This window comes from Notothenia coriiceps, unplaced genomic scaffold (assembly GCF_000735185.1).
Source record: "Notothenia coriiceps isolate Sejong01 unplaced genomic scaffold, NC01 NC01_scaffold00005716, whole genome shotgun sequence".
Classification (NCBI taxonomy): Eukaryota; Metazoa; Chordata; class Actinopteri; order Perciformes; family Nototheniidae; genus Notothenia; species Notothenia coriiceps.
The window spans coordinates 12,197-31,461 of record NW_011338417.1 but is presented as its reverse complement, the minus strand read 5'-3'; the positions used below and the strand labels follow the sequence as shown (position 1 = coordinate 31,461).

General features: G+C 40.5%; 1 protein-coding gene across 3 annotated transcripts; it reads left to right on the top strand.

Annotated features, from left to right (window-relative positions):
- The first annotated feature begins 185 nt into the window (after nucleotides 1-185).
- LOC104943095 (collagen alpha-3(VI) chain-like) lies at nucleotides 186-18,108 on the top strand. Of its 3 annotated transcripts, none has more exons than XM_010768413.1 (37): nucleotides 186-825; nucleotides 958-1,569; nucleotides 1,698-2,029; nucleotides 2,904-2,982; nucleotides 3,096-3,241; nucleotides 3,329-3,421; nucleotides 3,667-3,720; nucleotides 3,920-3,991; nucleotides 4,108-4,134; nucleotides 4,231-4,275; nucleotides 4,453-4,506; nucleotides 4,607-4,669; nucleotides 4,842-4,907; nucleotides 5,030-5,083; nucleotides 5,178-5,213; nucleotides 5,310-5,372; nucleotides 5,627-5,689; nucleotides 5,971-6,033; nucleotides 6,351-6,413; nucleotides 6,764-6,814; nucleotides 7,129-7,164; nucleotides 7,267-7,329; nucleotides 7,608-7,670; nucleotides 7,915-7,947; nucleotides 8,046-8,082; nucleotides 8,186-8,197; nucleotides 8,283-8,776; nucleotides 9,717-9,819; nucleotides 10,705-11,406; nucleotides 11,531-11,633; nucleotides 11,725-11,780; nucleotides 12,300-12,560; nucleotides 13,046-13,120; nucleotides 14,629-14,814; nucleotides 15,809-15,868; nucleotides 16,702-16,887; nucleotides 17,358-18,108. In XM_010768413.1, the coding sequence occupies exons 1-37, from the start codon at nucleotides 480-482 to the stop codon at nucleotides 17,396-17,398; spliced, it is 4,893 nt and encodes a 1,630-aa protein (XP_010766715.1). In that variant the 5' UTR covers nucleotides 186-479; the 3' UTR covers nucleotides 17,399-18,108. The 3 variants fall into 3 exon arrangements, with proteins under 3 accessions (XP_010766715.1, XP_010766717.1, XP_010766716.1); XM_010768414.1 differs by having other exon boundaries at nucleotides 390-825; nucleotides 967-1,569; XM_010768415.1 differs by lacking the exon at nucleotides 14,629-14,814.
- Nucleotides 18,109-19,265: the final 1,157 nt, after the last annotated feature.

Below are 19,265 nucleotides of genomic sequence, written 5' to 3'. Positions count from 1 at the left end.
GTTGAGTTAACTTCAAGTTGTAAATGCTCATAAAACATTGCTTAAACATGTCTTTATAATTTGCTCAGGGCATAGTAGTACATGGTTAAGGGTTAAGGGCAGTGTTCACCCATCCACTACTGCATGCCTCCAGACCTAAGGAGTGGTGTTATAGTCATAAATATTTTTTCAGTCATTTAATAATATATTTCAAAATGAAGTATGTCTCCTTTTCCCTCTGTGCTTAATGTGCAGGCCCAACCCTAAATCTTGGGAGAAAGGACATCATCTTCCTTATTGATGGCTCAGACAATACAGGTGCTGCTGGAATTGCACATATCCGTGACTTCATCTTCAACATTGTCCAACAACTCGATGTGCAGCCTGATCAAGTGCGTGTTGCTGTTGTCCAGTATGCAGACAGAGTAAAGACAGAGTTCTCACTCAATTCTCACAACAACAAGCCAGCTGTTGTTTCTGCTGTTAAAAGACTTCGTCAGATGGGTGGCCGATCATCAGATCTGGCTGATGCCATTGAATACGTCATAAAGAATGAGTTAAAGCCCGCTGCTGGTGCTCGTCCTGCAGCCTCCCAGCATCTTGTGGTTCTCACAGGTGGACGTTCCCGCCAAGATGTTGCTCTTTATGGACCTCTGCTTAAGGGCTCCCGGGTCAACTGCATTGGTGTTGGAGCAGCTGGTGCTGACAGAAAACAGCTAAGCCAAATTGCCACCACCTCATCTGATGTCCTTCAGGTTTCTAACTTCCCTGGCCTGCCTTCAATCCAGCAGGGGGTTATTGACAGGCTGAGAACCAGCGCTGATGACTTACCCACAGAATATCCAAGTAAGTTGAGAAAAATTCACATTCCTAAATATCTCACGGTCTCCCAATGTAATGAGTACATTGTCTACATTTATTCTCCTATTCTTACAATGCTCTACCCTGTACTCACCAATTTCGCCTCTCTCTTCTTAGCATCAACAGGCGTGCCATCCAAAAAGGCTGATATAGTGTTTTTGGTGGATGGCTCCATTAACTTGGGAAGGGACAACTTCAATGAAGTGATGACATTTATCACCAACCTAATTGATCTGTTCTTCAATGAGCAAGACAACCTTCAGATCGGCTTGGCGCAATATACCACAGATGTTACTGATGTATTCTACCTCAACACATACAAGAACAAGCAAGACATTGTAAGTGCCATTGGCCGAGCAGAATACAAAGGTGGACGTAGAATCAACACTGGTGCAGCCATTGGCCACATTCAAGATGTTTACTTTACCAAAGAAAAAGGCAGTAGGATGGATGATGGCACTCCTCAGATCCTTATGGTTCTCACTGGAGGACGTTCAGCTGATGATGGAAAAACAGCAGCTCTTGGTTTGAAGAAAAAAGGTGTGAGAGTCTTTGCTATAGGAGTGGGCGACATTGAGGTTGAATTAGAAAACCTAGCAAGCGAGTCCTCCACTGTGGCTAGAGCAAGCACCTATCTGGAACTTTCCGAGCTGAATGAGCAAATCCTGGAGACTTTGGATGATGAAGTGAAAGGGAAGTTGTGTGTTGGTGTGCCAGAATCTACTAAAAGTAAGATATATTGGTTTTTTTCATGTAATACCTTTCATGAGCTGTTTCACATTTTGCAGCTAAAATGTAAACGTTTCAGTTTCTGTGGTTTAGCAAAAATGCCTAATAACAGATGCTCTGTCTTACAGCCTGCAGCATAGAAGTGTTGGTGGGTTTTGATGTTTCTGAACAAGACATCTTCAGTGCTCAGACCAGCCTCCAAAAGAGGATGGAAGCCATTCTGAAGAGGATTTCCAAAATGGCAGCTATCAGTTGCTCATCCGGGCAGATTCCGTCTGTCCAAGTGGGCATGCTGGCCATGGACTCTAACTCTAATCCTATTCAGCTGGACTTTACAGAAAATGATCAAGGTCTCTTTGAGGCCTTCAAAGCCCTACAGAGGCGTGGCCCCTTTGTCCTAAATGGAAAAACCATCTCAGCTTACATCGAAAGGTTCAAAACCAGACATGACGTTTTCAAGGTTGGTTACTGAAACAGTTTTAACAACAGATATGCCAGGCCAAAATCAAATTTGCAAAAGTTATAATATATTCTGTTATCTAGACTTTAATGGTGCGTTCACACCAGACACAATGCAAACATTTGCATCGCTTTTCAGTTGTGTTTACTCGCGTCATTCAAACTAGACTCTCTAGCGAGGAGGTGTGGCTCCATGTAGATACTATTTTAGATACCAACTACAACAAAAGGAACATATTTGACTGTGATTTAATTGTACATGTTTAAAAATGATGCTGAAATAACGACATACTGATACTAGTTATTAAAAACCGAGAGTTAATGAATTTGCGTCTATGTGCTTCCGGTGTGAACGTGCCCTAACTCTTTCTTTCTTATCAGCAAAGGGCAGTGTGCAACCTGTAGAAGCTATTCATTTTTAGCATGCACTGACAGTTGCTATTGTTGTTGTTAAGAAATGTAAGCTTTTGCTAATTAACATTAAGTAAGTGAGCTTCTTGATGGCAGGCAAACATCAAGCTGGAATGCTGAAAGTGCTTCCTGTAGCCAGTTTATATACTTGTTAAACGTTGTTCACAAGACAAGAACCTCCACACTATAACACCGCTGTACAATAAGAGCTCTTGTAAGAGGTTTTCTCTCCAGCACACTGCTTCATGTCAGGTTCAGTTGTTTCATTCTCCAAGTTAATCTTCATTCATATTTAATCAACATTTAGGTAACAAATAAAAGCTGAACCCTGTATTTGGACATACATATATAAAGACCAGGAAAGAGGGAACATAATCTGGATATTTTTATTTTAAATGGACTAAACAATAGACCCATGGAGAACGTAAGGATGTGTCAAACTGATTTTATCTGTTCTACTTAAGGTTGTCGTTCATCTGACTGATGGTATTGACGCCCAATACGCTGAATTGAAAAAAGGAGTTGAGGAGCTTCAGATGTCAGGTACACAGATGATGCAACAGTCCTTAATGACTACCTATTCTTAAACTTGTGAAATGCTCATGTTATATTCATAAGTAATCAATGTTCCTTAAACTCTTCTAATTACAAAACAGGAGTGAACAGTTTCATTCTAGTTGGGCTCGAGCGGGTGCCCAAATTTGAGGAGGCTTTGCTGCTGGAATTTGGTCGCGGATTTAGGTACACCAGACCCTTACGAGTCAATGTCATGGAATTGGACTATGAGCTGATGGAAGAACTGGTGAGTTCTATTCAGTTAGACGGAAGTATTTTGTGAGCGTTATTATTAAACATTGAAGAACTTAACATTTGGGTTTTTGCTGTGTAGGACAATATTGCAGAGAGAGAGTGCTGTGCAGTGCCGTGCAAATGTACCGGCACCAGAGGAGACCGAGGAGCAGTTGGACTTCCAGGAACAAAGGTATGCACATTCACCGGTTCAGACTTTGACTCAGGTCTTTCTTGTTATTTCTATTCATACTATTACTACATGTTTACTCCTATTTTATCTTATTTTATTTGTATTATTTTATTTGCATTATTTTATTTCTATGTATTATTATCCCATGTGTTTCTGTCTTATTCTGTTGCTGCTACAACACCTGAATTTCCATTTTTTTCATAATTGTTTTTCAAAAGCTAATGTTTTGGTAATATCTGTTTTAGGGTGGTCCGGGATTAACAGGAAGCCAAGGACATCCTGGAGATGAGGGAGGACCTGTGAGTTTCAATGCCTCGTCACAGTCTGATGATGTTTCCATCTTTCTTTCCTAATGTATAATGATAAAACCATTTTCAAACAATGTTAATCAATATATATATATATATTTTTTTTTTCACCAAGTTTATTTTATTTTCAAATATACTTTCCGGCTTTATTCTGTCTCTGTAATGTATTGTCTTTATTCTGTAATGACAGGGAGAGAGAGGTCCTCCTGGTGTGAATGGAACTCAGGGTTTCCAGGGATGTCCTGGACAAAGGGGTGTCAAGGTAAAGGCATTGATATTACATTTAACATTCAATTTAAACTAATTTCTTACTTTAAATGTTCAACATTCTTTTTTTGTATTAACATAATGGGATAAAACTGTTTTCCTTTTGTTCAGGGTTCTCGTGGCTACTCAGGAGAAAAGGTGAGTATGTTCTCTAAGGAGAACTCGTCATTATTAGATTCTACTGTCAGCAAAGAATGTTGGACTGATAATCTGACAACTGTAAATGTGTTTTAGGGTGAATTTGGAGAAATTGGGCTTGATGGCATTAATGGAGAAGAGGTAAGTGTGTGTTATATTAGATTTTGTCATTAAGTCTTTGTGCTTTATATGTAATACATCATACAGATTTGAGAGCTTCCTGTCTTCCCACCAAAGAGTCGATGTGTGAAAAATATGTGATGTGCTTTGGTTTATGTATGATTATGGGCTTTAATATGTATCTTCTCTATATTTCAGGGCAAAAGTGGAGTGGCTGGGCTCTCCGGAGACAGTGGAAACCCTGGCATGAGAGTTAGTGACTGGATACATTACCTTTTACATTTTATATACCCATATATCTTTACACATATCATATTGCTAGTGCTGATAAATGTTCGCATATTGTTCTTAGGGTCCCAAAGGCCTCAAAGGACAAAGTGGAGGCATAGGAGATCAGGGAATCCGAGGAGACCCCGTGAGTACTATGGATGCTGGTTTTACGTCCTTTTACTGCCAGGATCTATAACACATCTACGTTCACTGTGTTCAACATGGATACTTTAGACAAAGTTAACAGTTCTGTTAAAAAATAATAAGTCCTATACCAGCTGAATGTTGAACTTGAAAAAGTGTTTTCTTACTAACAGGGTACAAGTGGACAAGATAACACCCGTGCAGGATCTAAAGGAGACCCCGGTGATGCAGGACCAGCGGTAACATCCCTCTTAACACATTATAATGCTTTGAAAATGAAAACAAATATCCATTTTAAACAGATCCTGCTTGATTGTGTTTACATGCTGGGTTCATTCGGACATTTGCTCTGAAATGATAGGGAGAGCCTGGTGAGGATGGAAAGAAGGGTGGCCCCGGTGAACTTGGAAGAGGGGTAAATCCTTTGACCATATCTTCACTAACTTTGTTTAATACTAATTTGCAACTGTTTTTTTAATCAAAAGGTTTTTCTACTCCCACTTTATTAGGGACCTAATGGCAGAAGAGGCCCACCTGGACAAGCTGTAAGTCCCTTTATAGTGATACCATACATTGTTTTATACATATTTCAGTAACTTTTGTAGTTACAATAACATTTTGCTGTTGGCATGTCGTTAAAGGGAAATCCCGGAAAGCCTGGAGTGGAGGGTGTTCAGGGAGAACCTGGTATTGGAGGATCTAGAGTAAGTTTGTCCTTCTTTTCATAATATTTGGCAGATTATCCAATTCACAAATTCACCTGCCAAATATGTATTACAGAGAATGCTGTCATTACTTGGCCACATTAGCATCATTACAAATGGTTTTTACTGGACTGTGGCTGATTTATTTATTTATCTAGGAATGTGTTTTTTCATTCTCTATTTGAGTGTTGGAAGTCTAGCTCTAAAATTGAAGAGACTGGTGCCTCATAAATGTCTGGTTTGTCTTCTTTAAGGGTCCCTCTGGACCGATAGGTGCACCAGGACCCAGAGGAGAAGATGGAAATCCTGGACCCAGGGTGAGTGAACCTCTGAGGACCATTTTATTCAATATTTGTTTTAGCTATGTCTGTAACATACTACAATCATATTGATTGAAGTAAGGACATGTATATTTATTGATCACATTTAAAAAAAATTGAAATGGTTTAAAATGATCAAATGCAGATAAAGAACAGAGACAAATTAACCACACATTGCAACTATTAACAATTTGTTTTGGTTTAATTAAATGAAAAAAAGGTGCACAGTATACCTTTATTTAGGAAAATGGTATGTATTTTAACGTTTTATTTTTCAGGGTCCCGGAGGTATCCCAGGTACGGCTGGAGAGAAGGGGAGAAGAGCAGCTCTTGGTCGCAAGGTATTGAGTGGAAGATAATTGTATGGCTTATGTTCTCCCGTCACCTGCTTGTTTCCTTTATGGACACGCTGGCTTAAGCCCAGCTCTCTTACAATCTCGGACACATATGAATATTCTATTTCAGCCGGCATGAAAGCACTATAAGAAAACATCAAGGTTCTGCTTGAGATCTACTGCAAAATATATAAATCCTTAGAAACTCTATCCTGACAGCTCAAAGATAAATTTCCCTCTTAACTTGAAGCATTGACATTCACTCGTGTAATTATTTCTGTCTGTCTCATTGTCTGTATCTGCCTGTCTCTGTGCCTGTGTAGGGGGAGCCAGGAGACCCAGGACCTAAGGGTGTTGTTGGACCTCTTGGTCCCCGTGGAGAGCCTGTAAGAGTGCAGACACATCTTCTTGCATGCTCCATAATGTAAAAGGGTGAAAGTTGGCCAGATAAGAACCATTCTTCATGATATCAGATAAACCCAGTTTGTCATGTTGTTTAGGGAAACAAATGTCCAAATATCAGACAGTTATTAGATAATCTTTTGAATAACTACCACTGCCTCATTGCCTCGTTTGCTTTAAAGCAAGGATCTCTATCTGAAAACGACTCTGTTGTGTTACGGAATTGGTGTTTTTGCTGGGACGGATCTTATTCCCTGTGTTCTGTCTTTAATAAGTACTCTGACTTTGATTGCACGTTGGTCGAGCCTTTCTCTTCTTCTCCTTTGTTTCAAAGGGGGAAGACGGCAGAGACGGGTTAGGCGTTGCAGGGCTTACAGGAAGAAAGGCAAGTACACTTTTATCTCTAATAATCGGAAGCAATGTATGGTAATAAAAACATGGTTTTTGTCATCTTCAATAAAATGAGTGTTAAAATTGTATTTAGCCTCATATATCTAATGATTAGAAAAGGACAATGTGAGGTCAAGAATCCTCAGGAGATACAGGAGACCTCGCTCTCACAACTAAAGGAAAAATAATAAATGAAACAACTCAAAGGGAATACCTTACAAACAAAAACAAAAAGGATATATACATTTATTAAAAAAGGATACAAATAAACAAATAAACAATTCTCAAAGTATGCATTTCCCTCCACAGGGTGATGAGGGCTTCCCAGGATTCTCAGGACGAAAGGTAATACACAACACTGAGTCCTGAGTAGAATCTCATCAGAGCTTGTAGATTACAGGGTAACTCTGTTTCTCATTTCCATTCACTTCCCTTCCATCATTTCAGGGAGCAGCAGGTGACCCCGGCACAAAGGGCGGCCCTGGACCCATAGGCAATCTTGGCCAGAGGGTATGTTTGGAGATCCTTCGATTGATTCATTTGATAAAACATTGTAAATGTGTATGTATATATGTATATATGCTGTATGGTATCACTTAGCCTAAGCCCCCAGCAAAACTGGACATGTTTGGTGAATGCGGTGATACGGTGGCCTGATACAGTAGAAAGCTTTATGCAGGCTTAGCTGTGAATGAGCTGCATGACCGTGCACATTAAAACAAGCTCTTTTTAAAACTAAAAACGAATAGCTTTCATTATTTTTTCTTTACACTTGTCATTCTTTCCAGGGTGTCTCTGGGAATATAGGAACATCCGGACAGAAGGGAGAGGTCGGACATCCTGGGCCATATGTAAGCAACATGAAATGATTCCTTTTGAGGAACCTCTGTATGAATGACATGGTGCTACCGTAGCAACATTTCTGGAGTTATAATTTTTAGTATACGAACACTTTCTGAAAAGGGATGTTTTTGATGGAGTTAACACTCGAGCTCACCTAAATTGTTGCTCTTTACAACATTTGTTATTATAAGCAATGCAAAAAAATGCTTTTTGTCATGGGTAACATGCACTGTTTTTATTTGATTTGAATAGGGTCAGAAAGGACCGAGGGGACCAGGTGTTGTGGTATGTGCTTCTATACACAGTTTGGAAACTGTATTTAATAAATAGCAAAACACATCTCTAGTGATCACTCCCTCAACGTGTTTCTCTTTTGTTCTCAGCAATGTGACCTGGTTAAGAAAATCAGAGAAAACTGCCGTGAGTAAAATTCTGCAATCAACAGTAATGTTATTACAAAAATAAATGAATATACTCATGTGTTGTGGACTAAAAACAATATTTGTCCCCTATTTCCTACCAGCTTGCTGTTATGGTAAGTATGATAGTATGAATTAGTTCAAATATGTGCTTTATGCACTGTTACACAGAATCTAAATCTTCTACATGTACACCCACAGGTCAGCAGGAGTGCCCGCTCTACCCCACTGAGCTGGCCTTTGTCCTGGATATCTCCGAGGGCGTTGGCCGCCCAGCCTTCAACAACATGCGTGACACAGTCCTGCGCCTGGTCCGGGACATCACCATCTCTGAGAGTAACTGTCCCAGAGGGGCTCGTGTGGCTGTCACCATGTATAACGATGAGGTGACCACTGAGGTCCGCTTTGCCGATGCAATGAAGAAACGTGCGCTGCTGCAGCGCATCGAGGGGCTGCAGACCCTGCAGACCCGAAAGCAGCGCGGCTTGGACACCGCCATGAACTTTGTGGCCCAGAACACCTTCAAGAGAGTGCGCAGCGGCTTCCTCATGAGGAAGGTGGCCGTCTTCTTCGTGGGCGGGGCCATCGACAAGGCGCAGGAGATTACTAATGCAGCTCTCCGCCTCCATGATGCTGGCATCTCCGCACTGTTCTTAGTCAACCGTGAGGACAGAGGTCTCGGCAGGGCACTGCAGGTAATACAGAGCAGAAACACAATAGATATCGCCTCAAATATAAAACCAATGTCCAGAAACCTCGGTGTGATGATTGATAGTAGCCTCTCTTTTAATCAGAAGTTTCTGTTTTGATCAGTTTACTATCTTTTCAAAAATTAAGTCATCCACTTTTGTCTACTTTTATTTCATCACGTCTGGAATACTGTAACTCCTTATGTTCTAGATTAAGCCAAAAAGCAATATCCCTCCTTCAACTTGTTCAAAATGCAGCAGGAAGATCTTTTACAAATAAGGCTAGACCCCAACACCCCTAATTTAGTCTGTCTTTACTGGTAACCTGTCTGTTTTAGAATTGGTTTTAGATTTTACTGATTACTTTTAAAGATTTAACAGTTTGGATCCTGATTACCTCCCTGACTTGTGTGCCCTTATGAGCCTGTGGCTGCCTCAGATCCTCAGGTAGGGCTCTTCTTTCTGGCTGTTCCCAAAACCACGCTAAAAACTAAGGGTGACCGAGCCTTTTACCGCAGCTCTCGAACTCCCTGTCCGAGAATCTGAGGCTGGCAGAATCAGGGACATCTTTTAAATCACTTCTTAAAATTAATCTCTTATTAAAGCCTTTTACTAATAATACCATTACTCGTTTTTACTTTACATCCATGTTTTATTCGACTTTACTTTCTTTTTACATTTGTATTATTGTACTTAACATTGTATAGTTTGCGAGGTGGGGTGGGGTTAGTTGACCTCATGTTCTGTTGCCGCCTGAGCGACTTGTCCACGGAAAGCACTTTGTAACTTTGTTTTCAAAAGTAGGCCTACTGTATAAATATTAATAATTATTATTGTTATATGTCAAAGAGGAACTTTGCAGTACAGGCATATACATAAGCCTATTGACAGTGTCTCTACAGTAGAAACTGATGCAGTGAACTGTACTGTGCCTCTTGTTCTCCAGGTGAACAACACAGCCCTGGCTCAGGTCCTCGTGCTGCCTGGCCCTGGAAGTGCTCAGTACAATTCAGTCCTCCAGAAGGTGATGAACTGCCATGTCTGCTTCGGTAAGAGCTCCATGTTTGAACATTAATAATGTCACCACAGATTAGTTTTTGTTAATATTATATCTTAATATATCTTTCACATTTACACTGATTTATTTTTCCAAAAAATTGTCTTAAACATATTTGCATCTCATACAAAGGTTGTCCTGAAAATATTCTGTTTCTGTTCATATAATTCTTTTAGAAATTGGAAAATAATATTGTATTTTATATTGTTATATTTATCGCAGTAATGTTTCTGAAAAAAATTGGTCCATTGGTCTGACAGTACCAGAGTTTTTTGCCGGTCAACATGTCCGTTAAAGTTGAAATCTTCCGGACTAAATGAGAAAAGTGCCGTTCAAAGGTCTTCTTTGTTATTTATTGAGCTTTAAAACAAATTAATATGATTCGATATCAAGCAAACTAATTATAGTAGATTAACTACATTATTCAAAGTGTACAGTAACTTATAATAACACGGGAATAATAAACGGAGCTCTCTCTCTCCTGACAGCCCGTCAGTACCCGTCTCATGCAACTCGCGGATCCAGTAATGAGTGACCCGACAGTAAAAATAAACATATCTATAACTAGTTTAGGTAGTTTGAGAGGTAATTAAAATAGCTACGTGTGATTTTTGCGCAACTTATGTGGTATTGTGCTAAGGGGAAATTATTTTGACTGGACATTTTGACCAGACATTTTGACCGGAGAGATTTAGATTTGCCGGTCTTCAGCATATTTTACCGGTCAAAGTCCAGTAATTACCGGCTAATGGAAACTATGGACAGTACACTGGCTTAATGAGTACCTCCAATACAACTTTTGAGGATTCGAAATACATCGCCTTCATTTAGTGACTAAAGTAACAATACATTTTATGGGGTTGCTTTTTTTTTTTAGACGTCTGCTCTCCGGACCAGATGTGTGACTATGTGCCCCCGCCAGCTAGCCGAGACAGGAGATCTTCCACCACCGACGAGGACATCGACATGGCTTTCATCATGGACAGCTCGGAGACAACTTACCCAACTGTCTTTACTGAAATGAAACGCTACATCGCGTCCATCGTTGAGCAGCTCCAAGTGTCTTCAAATCCCACAACATCCGCTCACCACCCCAGAGTGTCTGTGATCCAGCAAGCCCCTTACGAGTTCCTCAACAACAAAACTGGCTCTCCAATCCGTGTTGACATCGGTTTGACCGAGTACAGCTCAGCTCAGGATATAGTCAAATTCCTGCTGGAGAAGACGCCACAGCTACAGGGTGGCCGGGCGCTGGCGGCGGCTATCGAATCGACCGTGGAGCAGGTGTTTGAAGTGGTGCCTCTCCAACGTCCCAGGAAAGTGTTGCTGCTCTTTGTGACAGGAAGTGTGGAAGGAGAAGAGGAGCAGCTGGTGCGTATTGCCACTGAGATCAAGTGCAGAGGCTACTTTCTGGTGATCCTGGGTGTGGGCGAGACTCTGAGCGCTGGGGATGCTCGTGTATTGTCACGCATGGCCAGTGAGCCGTCGGATGTCTTCTTTAAGCGTCTGGACACCATCTCACAATTTTACGACAAACACATGCAGACCTTCGGCCAGCTGCTGCCAAAGTACATCAGCAGTAAGTCAAAGACCATTTATTTTATTTATGTTTTTGTTTCTTTTTGTCTAAATGCCATTAATTGATAGGTTAATCCAAGTCCCTGTGAGTGACACACCATGTTCTGCCTTATTATTCTCTTTAGTTGAAAATGCTTTCTACATGTCCCCTGAAGTCTCCAAAAACTGCAAGTGGTTCCAGAGTGACCAGGCCCTGAAAAACCCCTTTTCTTCATCACACCAACAGGAGTTAGTATTGTAGTATTTTGTATGTATTTATAACTTGTTTCTGTTTTGGGACTGTGATGGTTTTATTCACGATCTATTGGTATATTCACAGGGAATATCACAAACATCATGAAAACCAACAGACAGTTCATCAAAGAAAGCACACTGGTAAGTTTGGAGTTTAAAGTACTGTTTGATATGGACTGGTGATATGGACTGGACTGGCTTTATTCACTTTGAATTCTGATTCTTTAAGCCTGGGGTGTCCAACTCAATTTCATTGCGGGCCACATTAGCATTATGGTTGCACTCAAAAGGCCGGTTGTAACTTTAAGAATATATATAAATATAATGTATTATATTACATTATTGGCTCTGCATTGGATTATTATCAGTTCTGGTAATAACTCCATAAATAACTACGTCTGAAAGAAGAAGTCTAGGGCAAATAATTGAAAGCAAATATTGAACAATTACGCCAATTGTAGTGTACATTATATTCCTTTCAAGCTCTTGCGGGCCACTTAAAATGAGGTCCAAATATCCGGCGAAAGGCCCAATCCGGCCCACGGACCTTGAGTTTGACACCGGTGCGTTTAAGCAATGCATAGCTAACAGCTAATAGTAGCTACGGATGCATTTCCCCATAGCCAAGAGCCATACTGAAGTGAGTATTCCCCCCTTCAGAGTCAGATGAGCTCCACGTCTCTAACGTGACCTCCAGCAGCCTCAAGCTGCGTTGGAACAACCCGGACTCCAAGCTCTTTGTGTACTTCGAGGTGATGGTGACCCGGCTGCACGACCACGCCCTGGTGCTGAAGACCAACGTGTCGGGCACAGAGCTCTCCGTGGACAACCTGCAGAGCGCTCAGACATACCACGCTGTGGTCACCGCCCACACTGCAGAGGGACAGGTCGTCTCCACCCGCAAAGGCATCATGACTACGAGTAGGTCCTTAAACACATCTATACAAATGAGTCGTACGTTTTTTATCCCACAAGATGATGTCTTATTAAAAAAACAGGAAGGAATATTTCCTACGCCTCATCACCCACAACATTGAAACCTTATCAATTCCACCAGATATGAACATTTCTGGGTGGGGAAGACAAAGAAAGTACAGCAAGAAACAGCAATGACTTAAGTGGTGCTGGATTATATACAAGATTTTATAATAATATATAATTGTATTTTAAACATAATATCAATTATTCCTATTTAAAATTATCCATGTTATCTTAAATGTGAATGTATTGCAATACCCCTACTTTGACCCTTACTTTGCAGTCTTTTTGGACATTTTTAAACACCTTGGTATTTTTTCTTCATGTTATAGTTGGTTTTTGTGTCTGTGTTTGGGGAGGGGAGATGTTAAAACATTTTTAAACCAAAGCCAAGCCAAATTAAACTGAATACATCTTCCCTTTGACAGAAGCAGCAGAGCATAAGCCATCCAGCCGGAGCAGCAGCCCTGTGAACACTACACCGCTGGACAGACCACAAACTGGTGAGTGACTGCACATGCAAACACATGCATATGTGCCCATGTTTTCTGCTTTTACCTCCTACTATGTTTTTTTAAACTTGCATGAAATGTTAATAAGCTGGAAGAAATTCACTCTTTGATCTTCCATTCAGTATTTACTCTATATTTTACTGCTGCAAGGATGTTTATGGTCTGTTTGTATTTCACTTTGTTTCCTAGGCAGTATGATAAATAAAACCTGATGTTTCAAGAACATAACATGCTATGCTGTAGACAGCAATATTTTGCAACAAAAAATGTAAAGGCCCAAAATAGAATGTGGGTCATTCAGGAAAACGTAGAAAACCTACCGCTCAAACTATTGGTCTTGGTTGCTTGAAGTTGCATTGTAAGAAATCAACTTCTTGTTGGTAAGACAGTAGAAGCAGGGAAACATATTTAGAGCCCATATATTTGTCCGAGGAGTAAAGCTTTGCAGCTGCTGCTTCTTTGAAGGCACAAACTAAAGGCATTCCTAAGACATGAGGACATCTAAAGTGACTAACAGGAGAGTCTGAGGAGATAAGCTTCTCTACCTGCCCTGCAATCATTCGTTTAGCAATGCTGCCTTTATTATTTGTATTCAGTGATCGCTGTACTCTGATAAGCCAGTGTGTATCAGGAAGGAGTGAAGTAGCGTGGATAGGGCAAACACTCGAAAGAAAACACATGTCAAGGCAAGCCAAACCTGAACAGAACCTCCCGATGTACGACAAACACACACAAGGGTCCGACAGAACTGAATAGAAATGAGGGCAAGCTGACATGAAAAAACAGGACAGGGCAAACAATCTCAACAGGTGGGAAAACACAAATACAGGAAGTAAAAACAGACAAAACACGGGGAGAAAACTTTTCAAAATAAAACAGGAAACACAAAAACCATGATCAGGACTGTGAGCAAGAACATGATTGTCCTAGCAAAATTTACACAATGCTGTCCCAGAAATGAATTAACAGACGACGCAGCCAAGACTCCAGGGACTGTTCCTAGCTATCTGCGATGAAGAATTTATATTTATTTTATGGGTTTGACTCCTGGGATTGGTAACATGCTGGTAACCTGAACCACACAGCCTAAAGATCTTGGATAACTAAACTAACAAAACAGTAGCTGTAGTTATAACTAACTGTGAGATTCACCAATAAACCTGCACCTAAACCTCTTTCTTTCTACTGAATGCTTTCTTATTTTAAAATGTCCAAACTCCTAATAATGCCAGTAGCCCTTGAAAGATGTTATGGCATGTTGTATTCCATTTCCTTTGCCCTAGGAGAATGAACCATATCAAGTATAAGATTCATTTGACCCATTAGAGCTAAGAACCCTTATTAATATGATTGTATCCATAACCAGCATCTTCTTTAACAGCACACAGTACATGCTGTATGTTTAATATATACTTCATTAAATATTAACACAAACTCATCTTCTCTCTCTGTCTGTCGTCCATCACTGCTCTTGTCTCTTTTCTTTATGCATGTTCTAGTTAATGAATTTGCAGACCAATGCTCACTTGACTATGACCCTGGAATGCCGTGCAAAGACTATCAGGCTAAGTGGTTCTTTGACAGAAAGAACGGGATCTGTACACAGTTCTGGTATGGAGGTTGTGGAGGCAATGACAATAGGTTCGACACTGAGGCCCTCTGCCTGAAAAACTGCATGAGGTCAGGTAAGTGTTTGTCAGGGCTGGGCCCTCTGAGGGAATGTACTGTTGGGTTGGCCTGATACAACACAGCACAAAACCATGTCCAGTTACACAACCTGCAGGTAAAGACCTGCAGGTTGTGTATCAAACAAAGGTTTGCTAAACCTTGCTCCAGAACAACTGTAGTCCAGTCACAGCTGAGGACACCAGGCCATGGATGTCCCCACAAAATGCAATGGTTTGCAAATTAGTCTCTAAAAAAGGAGGGTACTGGTTATTTAAAGGGTGTTTTCTTTTTTTAAGCATCACTTTTAGAGCGAAAAGATGAACAAATGTAAAGGATAGATGAAACAGTTTTTTTATCTGCTCAAATGTAAGCTGTGAATGCTAGCATGGCCTGCTAGGTGGTTAACTACAGCAGTAACCTCCAGAGTCAAGGGATATGTCATGTAACTCTATATGTTCCTTCAGAATAAAGACAAATTTGTTTTGGGTTTGAGCCTAGTTGCTGGTATATCAGGTTCCAAGGCTTTGTCCTGCTCTTCATTTAGCTTGATTTTGTTTTGGGTTTTTTTGTTGTTTTTTTGACAGTTTGCATATTCAAGACACTTTGCTGTGTTTGCCTTAGTTACACAAATTACTGGAAGCAGCGTTTCCAACCAACTCACACACAGGCAGTGCGAGAATTAGAAGCTTGACGGGCGTAGACAATCTAATTAAGTGGGCAAGGCTTAGCAAACCATTCATTTATTCCATGATATTTATAGAAGCTGAAGTTTACTGTTATTCCTGTGAATTCTCTTTTAACATGTCAATAATCCCATGATAGGTTTACTGGAAGGGTAAAGCAGTAAACGGAAACCATTCTGCTAATGTGCCTTACAGACAATGATAATTGAATAGTAAATGTCTGTGGTAATTCATATCTGTATATCACCACATCCTGATAGTTGTCCAGCAGCTGGTGAACATCTGTCTCTTTCAGCTGAAACCACATCTAACTGTTATGTTTCCACAGTGCCAGAGCCGGAGCCACGCGTGCAGCAGGTTGAACAGGTGGAGGTCCTCCTGGATCCTGGTGAGATCTCATATACATTCACTACTGAGTATCCCTCTGCACAGTATTATGTTACTGTTCCTTCCCCTCTAACTCTTTATTTTTTAAGACATAGCTGACTTTGATGTGGTTGCACATATATGCTAGTGAGCCAATAGAGACGAAAAAGCACTTCCTTCCTGGTAGAGTATAAAAACAAGCGACTCACATCCTCAAAACTTGATATGAATTTTCAGACCAACCCTAATGTTATGCATTTTTCTCAAAAAGATATGCATCACTGTATAATTCAATTTCTACAAAACTTTGCTAAACAATAATTCCTTTGTATTGAACTGGAAACTAACCCACCTCCTCCACTGCTCCTCTGCTGCTCTAAATGACGGAAACAAGTCAAAGCCAAGCTTGGAAATCTGAGAAGGTTATGCTTTTGTTACAGGAGCAAGCCAAGTCCTGACCACAGAGAAAATGAATGGAAAGCCTTGTTCAATGCTTCATTGTTTTTCTGGCAGTAGTCCTCCCAGAAGACAAGTTCAATTTGTCAGTACGGTTAGACGTTGCTGTAAATTGGACTGAAAGACTTAGTCTAAACGCAATGGGCTCTATCTCAATTGATTATGGAATAATGAAAATCTGCAGTGATTAAAGTGCTTTCATGATTTCCTTGTAACATTGCAGCATTGTGCTTATTTCCATTGGGCAATCCTCTACGTGGCGTTCTACTAGACATTACGTTTATTAAGTTATTTAGTGAGCAGTTAGTTAAAGCATGCAGCCCTGCCAGTGATATGTGTCGTTGTAGTTGCGTTGTGTTTGTATACTCTCCATGATCTTCTTTGTCACTTCCCTCCCAGCGGGCTCTACAGCTGTGGACATTTGCCAGCTTTCCAAAGAGGAAGGAACTTGTGCCAAGTTTGTCCTGAAGTGGCACTTCGATGCCACCAGTAAGAGCTGCACGCGCTTCTGGTATGGAGGCTGTGGTGGGAACCAGAATCGCTTCGACACGCATCAGGAGTGTGTGAACGCTTGTGGAAAACCAGGTACATGTTCTGTTCATAATAATCATCTTCCAGTATCTCTGATCAGCTATGATCAAGTTACTGACCCATGAAGAGAACATCTTGAAATGCCACTCAACTCCGCTGGCAAAAGTAATTTTACTCGGTACACATTAGTTGGTGGTTCAACGCTGCCTTCATCGGTTACTAGCCAATCATAAGGTAGTTCTGCCGTCACCAAGTTAGGAAAAAAGAAAATTGTGAAGTTCCGATGATGTCATCACTCATGTGCTTCAGTTTGTTGCAGGGAGTTGCGCATTCAGAATAATGGGGGGTTTTGTTGGGATCACACCTGTTGGACAATGAGATTTTTTTCCCATGGCATCATTTTCAGACTACTGGTGTTTTGGATTAATGGGCTTTCAGAACAATAGGAAGTCCCCATAGAAACAAATACATGTTGTTTTCTTCATTAAATGGCTAACCAGGTTTCTCCTTTCATTCATTATCAGCACCCCTCAAACAAGGAGTCCTCGCTGCGATGAGAACATAGGACACAGCTTCCTCCAAACCATCCAAAATGGCCATACTGTAAACTGATGCAAAGCCAAAGCAAGGGTGGCTTCACTGGATTCCACAAAAAATGACTTTAACCCAAATTCTTGAAATATTTTTTTAACAACAAGAAGGAAGCAACACAATTTGCTGCATGATTTGTTTTAACCTACTGGTGCTATGTAGTATGTTTGTTTTATCGACTCATTAAGTGCATTTTGGAACAATGGCATCATAAGAGTTTTTAAAATCACTTTGATAATTATGAAAGAAACTATGACATTTTTGGACAGAGATTAGTTATAACTGAGTATGCAGGACTGGCATTATTCAATGCAGTATCCTTTTTTTGTGTTTTTTACATTCCACATTCACATAGCAACCTTGGCTTTTATTGACTCTTATGTTTTAAACCTCACTTGATCCCTGTGGAATCGTAGCTTCACGATTTTACAGCCACACAATCCACAGTAATGTTTAGTCTCATGTGTGTATATAAATGACAATGACCAAACATAATGAAATGTTAAGTGCACTTCTGGATCCACTGCCTCAAACACACAAGTTCCAGCTATTGAGAAATGGAATGTACTTGTCAAGCTGTTTTTATTTGTGTTTCATTTGATTTTAACAGAAATGTGTGTTTTATCTGGGTATAGGGGAAATAAACACGAAATAGACTTTCTAATAAACATGAGCAACTCATTATTTTCTTTCCTGTTTTGAATAATAAACATGACAAGGTACATGGTTCACATTACACTTAATGTCATTGTGGAACTCAAACAGCAGCTGGATGTTCAACAAAACCAGAAGCTGTTAACATCCCAAAACAGTCATATTTGTTATTATTGAATATTACATTTTTACTCTTCCATCTATAATTAAGTTGCAGTGATATGTTAAAATTCAGTGGTAGGAAGTAACTAACTACATTTATTCAAGTACCGTACTTTAAAGGTGGGGTAGGTAATTTTGGAGAAACCAGCTCGAGTGCACTAGAATTTGAAAATACACAGCCGGAGGAAATCTGCTACTTCTTACAGAGCCCCTCCTCCAACACAAACGGAACGCGCCATGACCAATGGAGGGCACGAGATAAATTTGTTGCACAGAATGGAAGGCCTGACAGGCAAGGTAGCCATCAGTTTATTTTTAGCCGGCGCCGGCTCAGAATGATTGGGTCGTGCCTTTTTACAGAACTACGGCTTCCCAGCTTGACATTTTTCTCTTATGGATTTTTTTGTCAAAGCCACTAAGGCATATTCATTGCTATTGGGATGTTTTAAGAGCATTCCATGGAATTAACAAAAGTGGTATCACTCGAGACGGTTCTCTCAAACTTACTCTAACCCCACCTTTTAAGTGCATTTGTAAACCTCCTGTTGTGTTCGTTTGTTCCCCTTACTTTGGTGTTTCGCGGTGAATTTGACCGATCCTGTTTTAACTGCTATGACATTAACACAAAAACCATGAATCATCACCAAATTTTATTTAACCACCCTTTCAAACTGTACATATTGTATCAGACTACTGGTATATAATGAAAAAATGCCAGAAATTATAAAGAACAGACATTGGAACATGTATTTGGTGTGCCAGGTGTGATCCATGCTGGGGGGATGGGCACAGAAGAGTGGGGAAATGTGTCAAATTGTTTTGCTGTGTGTGTGGTTGTGTGGTGTGTGTGTGTGTTTTAGTGTGTGTGGTGTGTGTGTGTGTGTGTGTGGTGTGTGTGGTGGTTGTGCGTGTGTGCCATGGTGCGTGTGTGTGTGGTTGTGTGTTCGGTGTGTGTGTCGGTGTGTGTGTATTGTGCGTGTGCCCGTGCGTGTGTGTGTGTGGTTGGTTGTGTGCGTTGTGCCTGT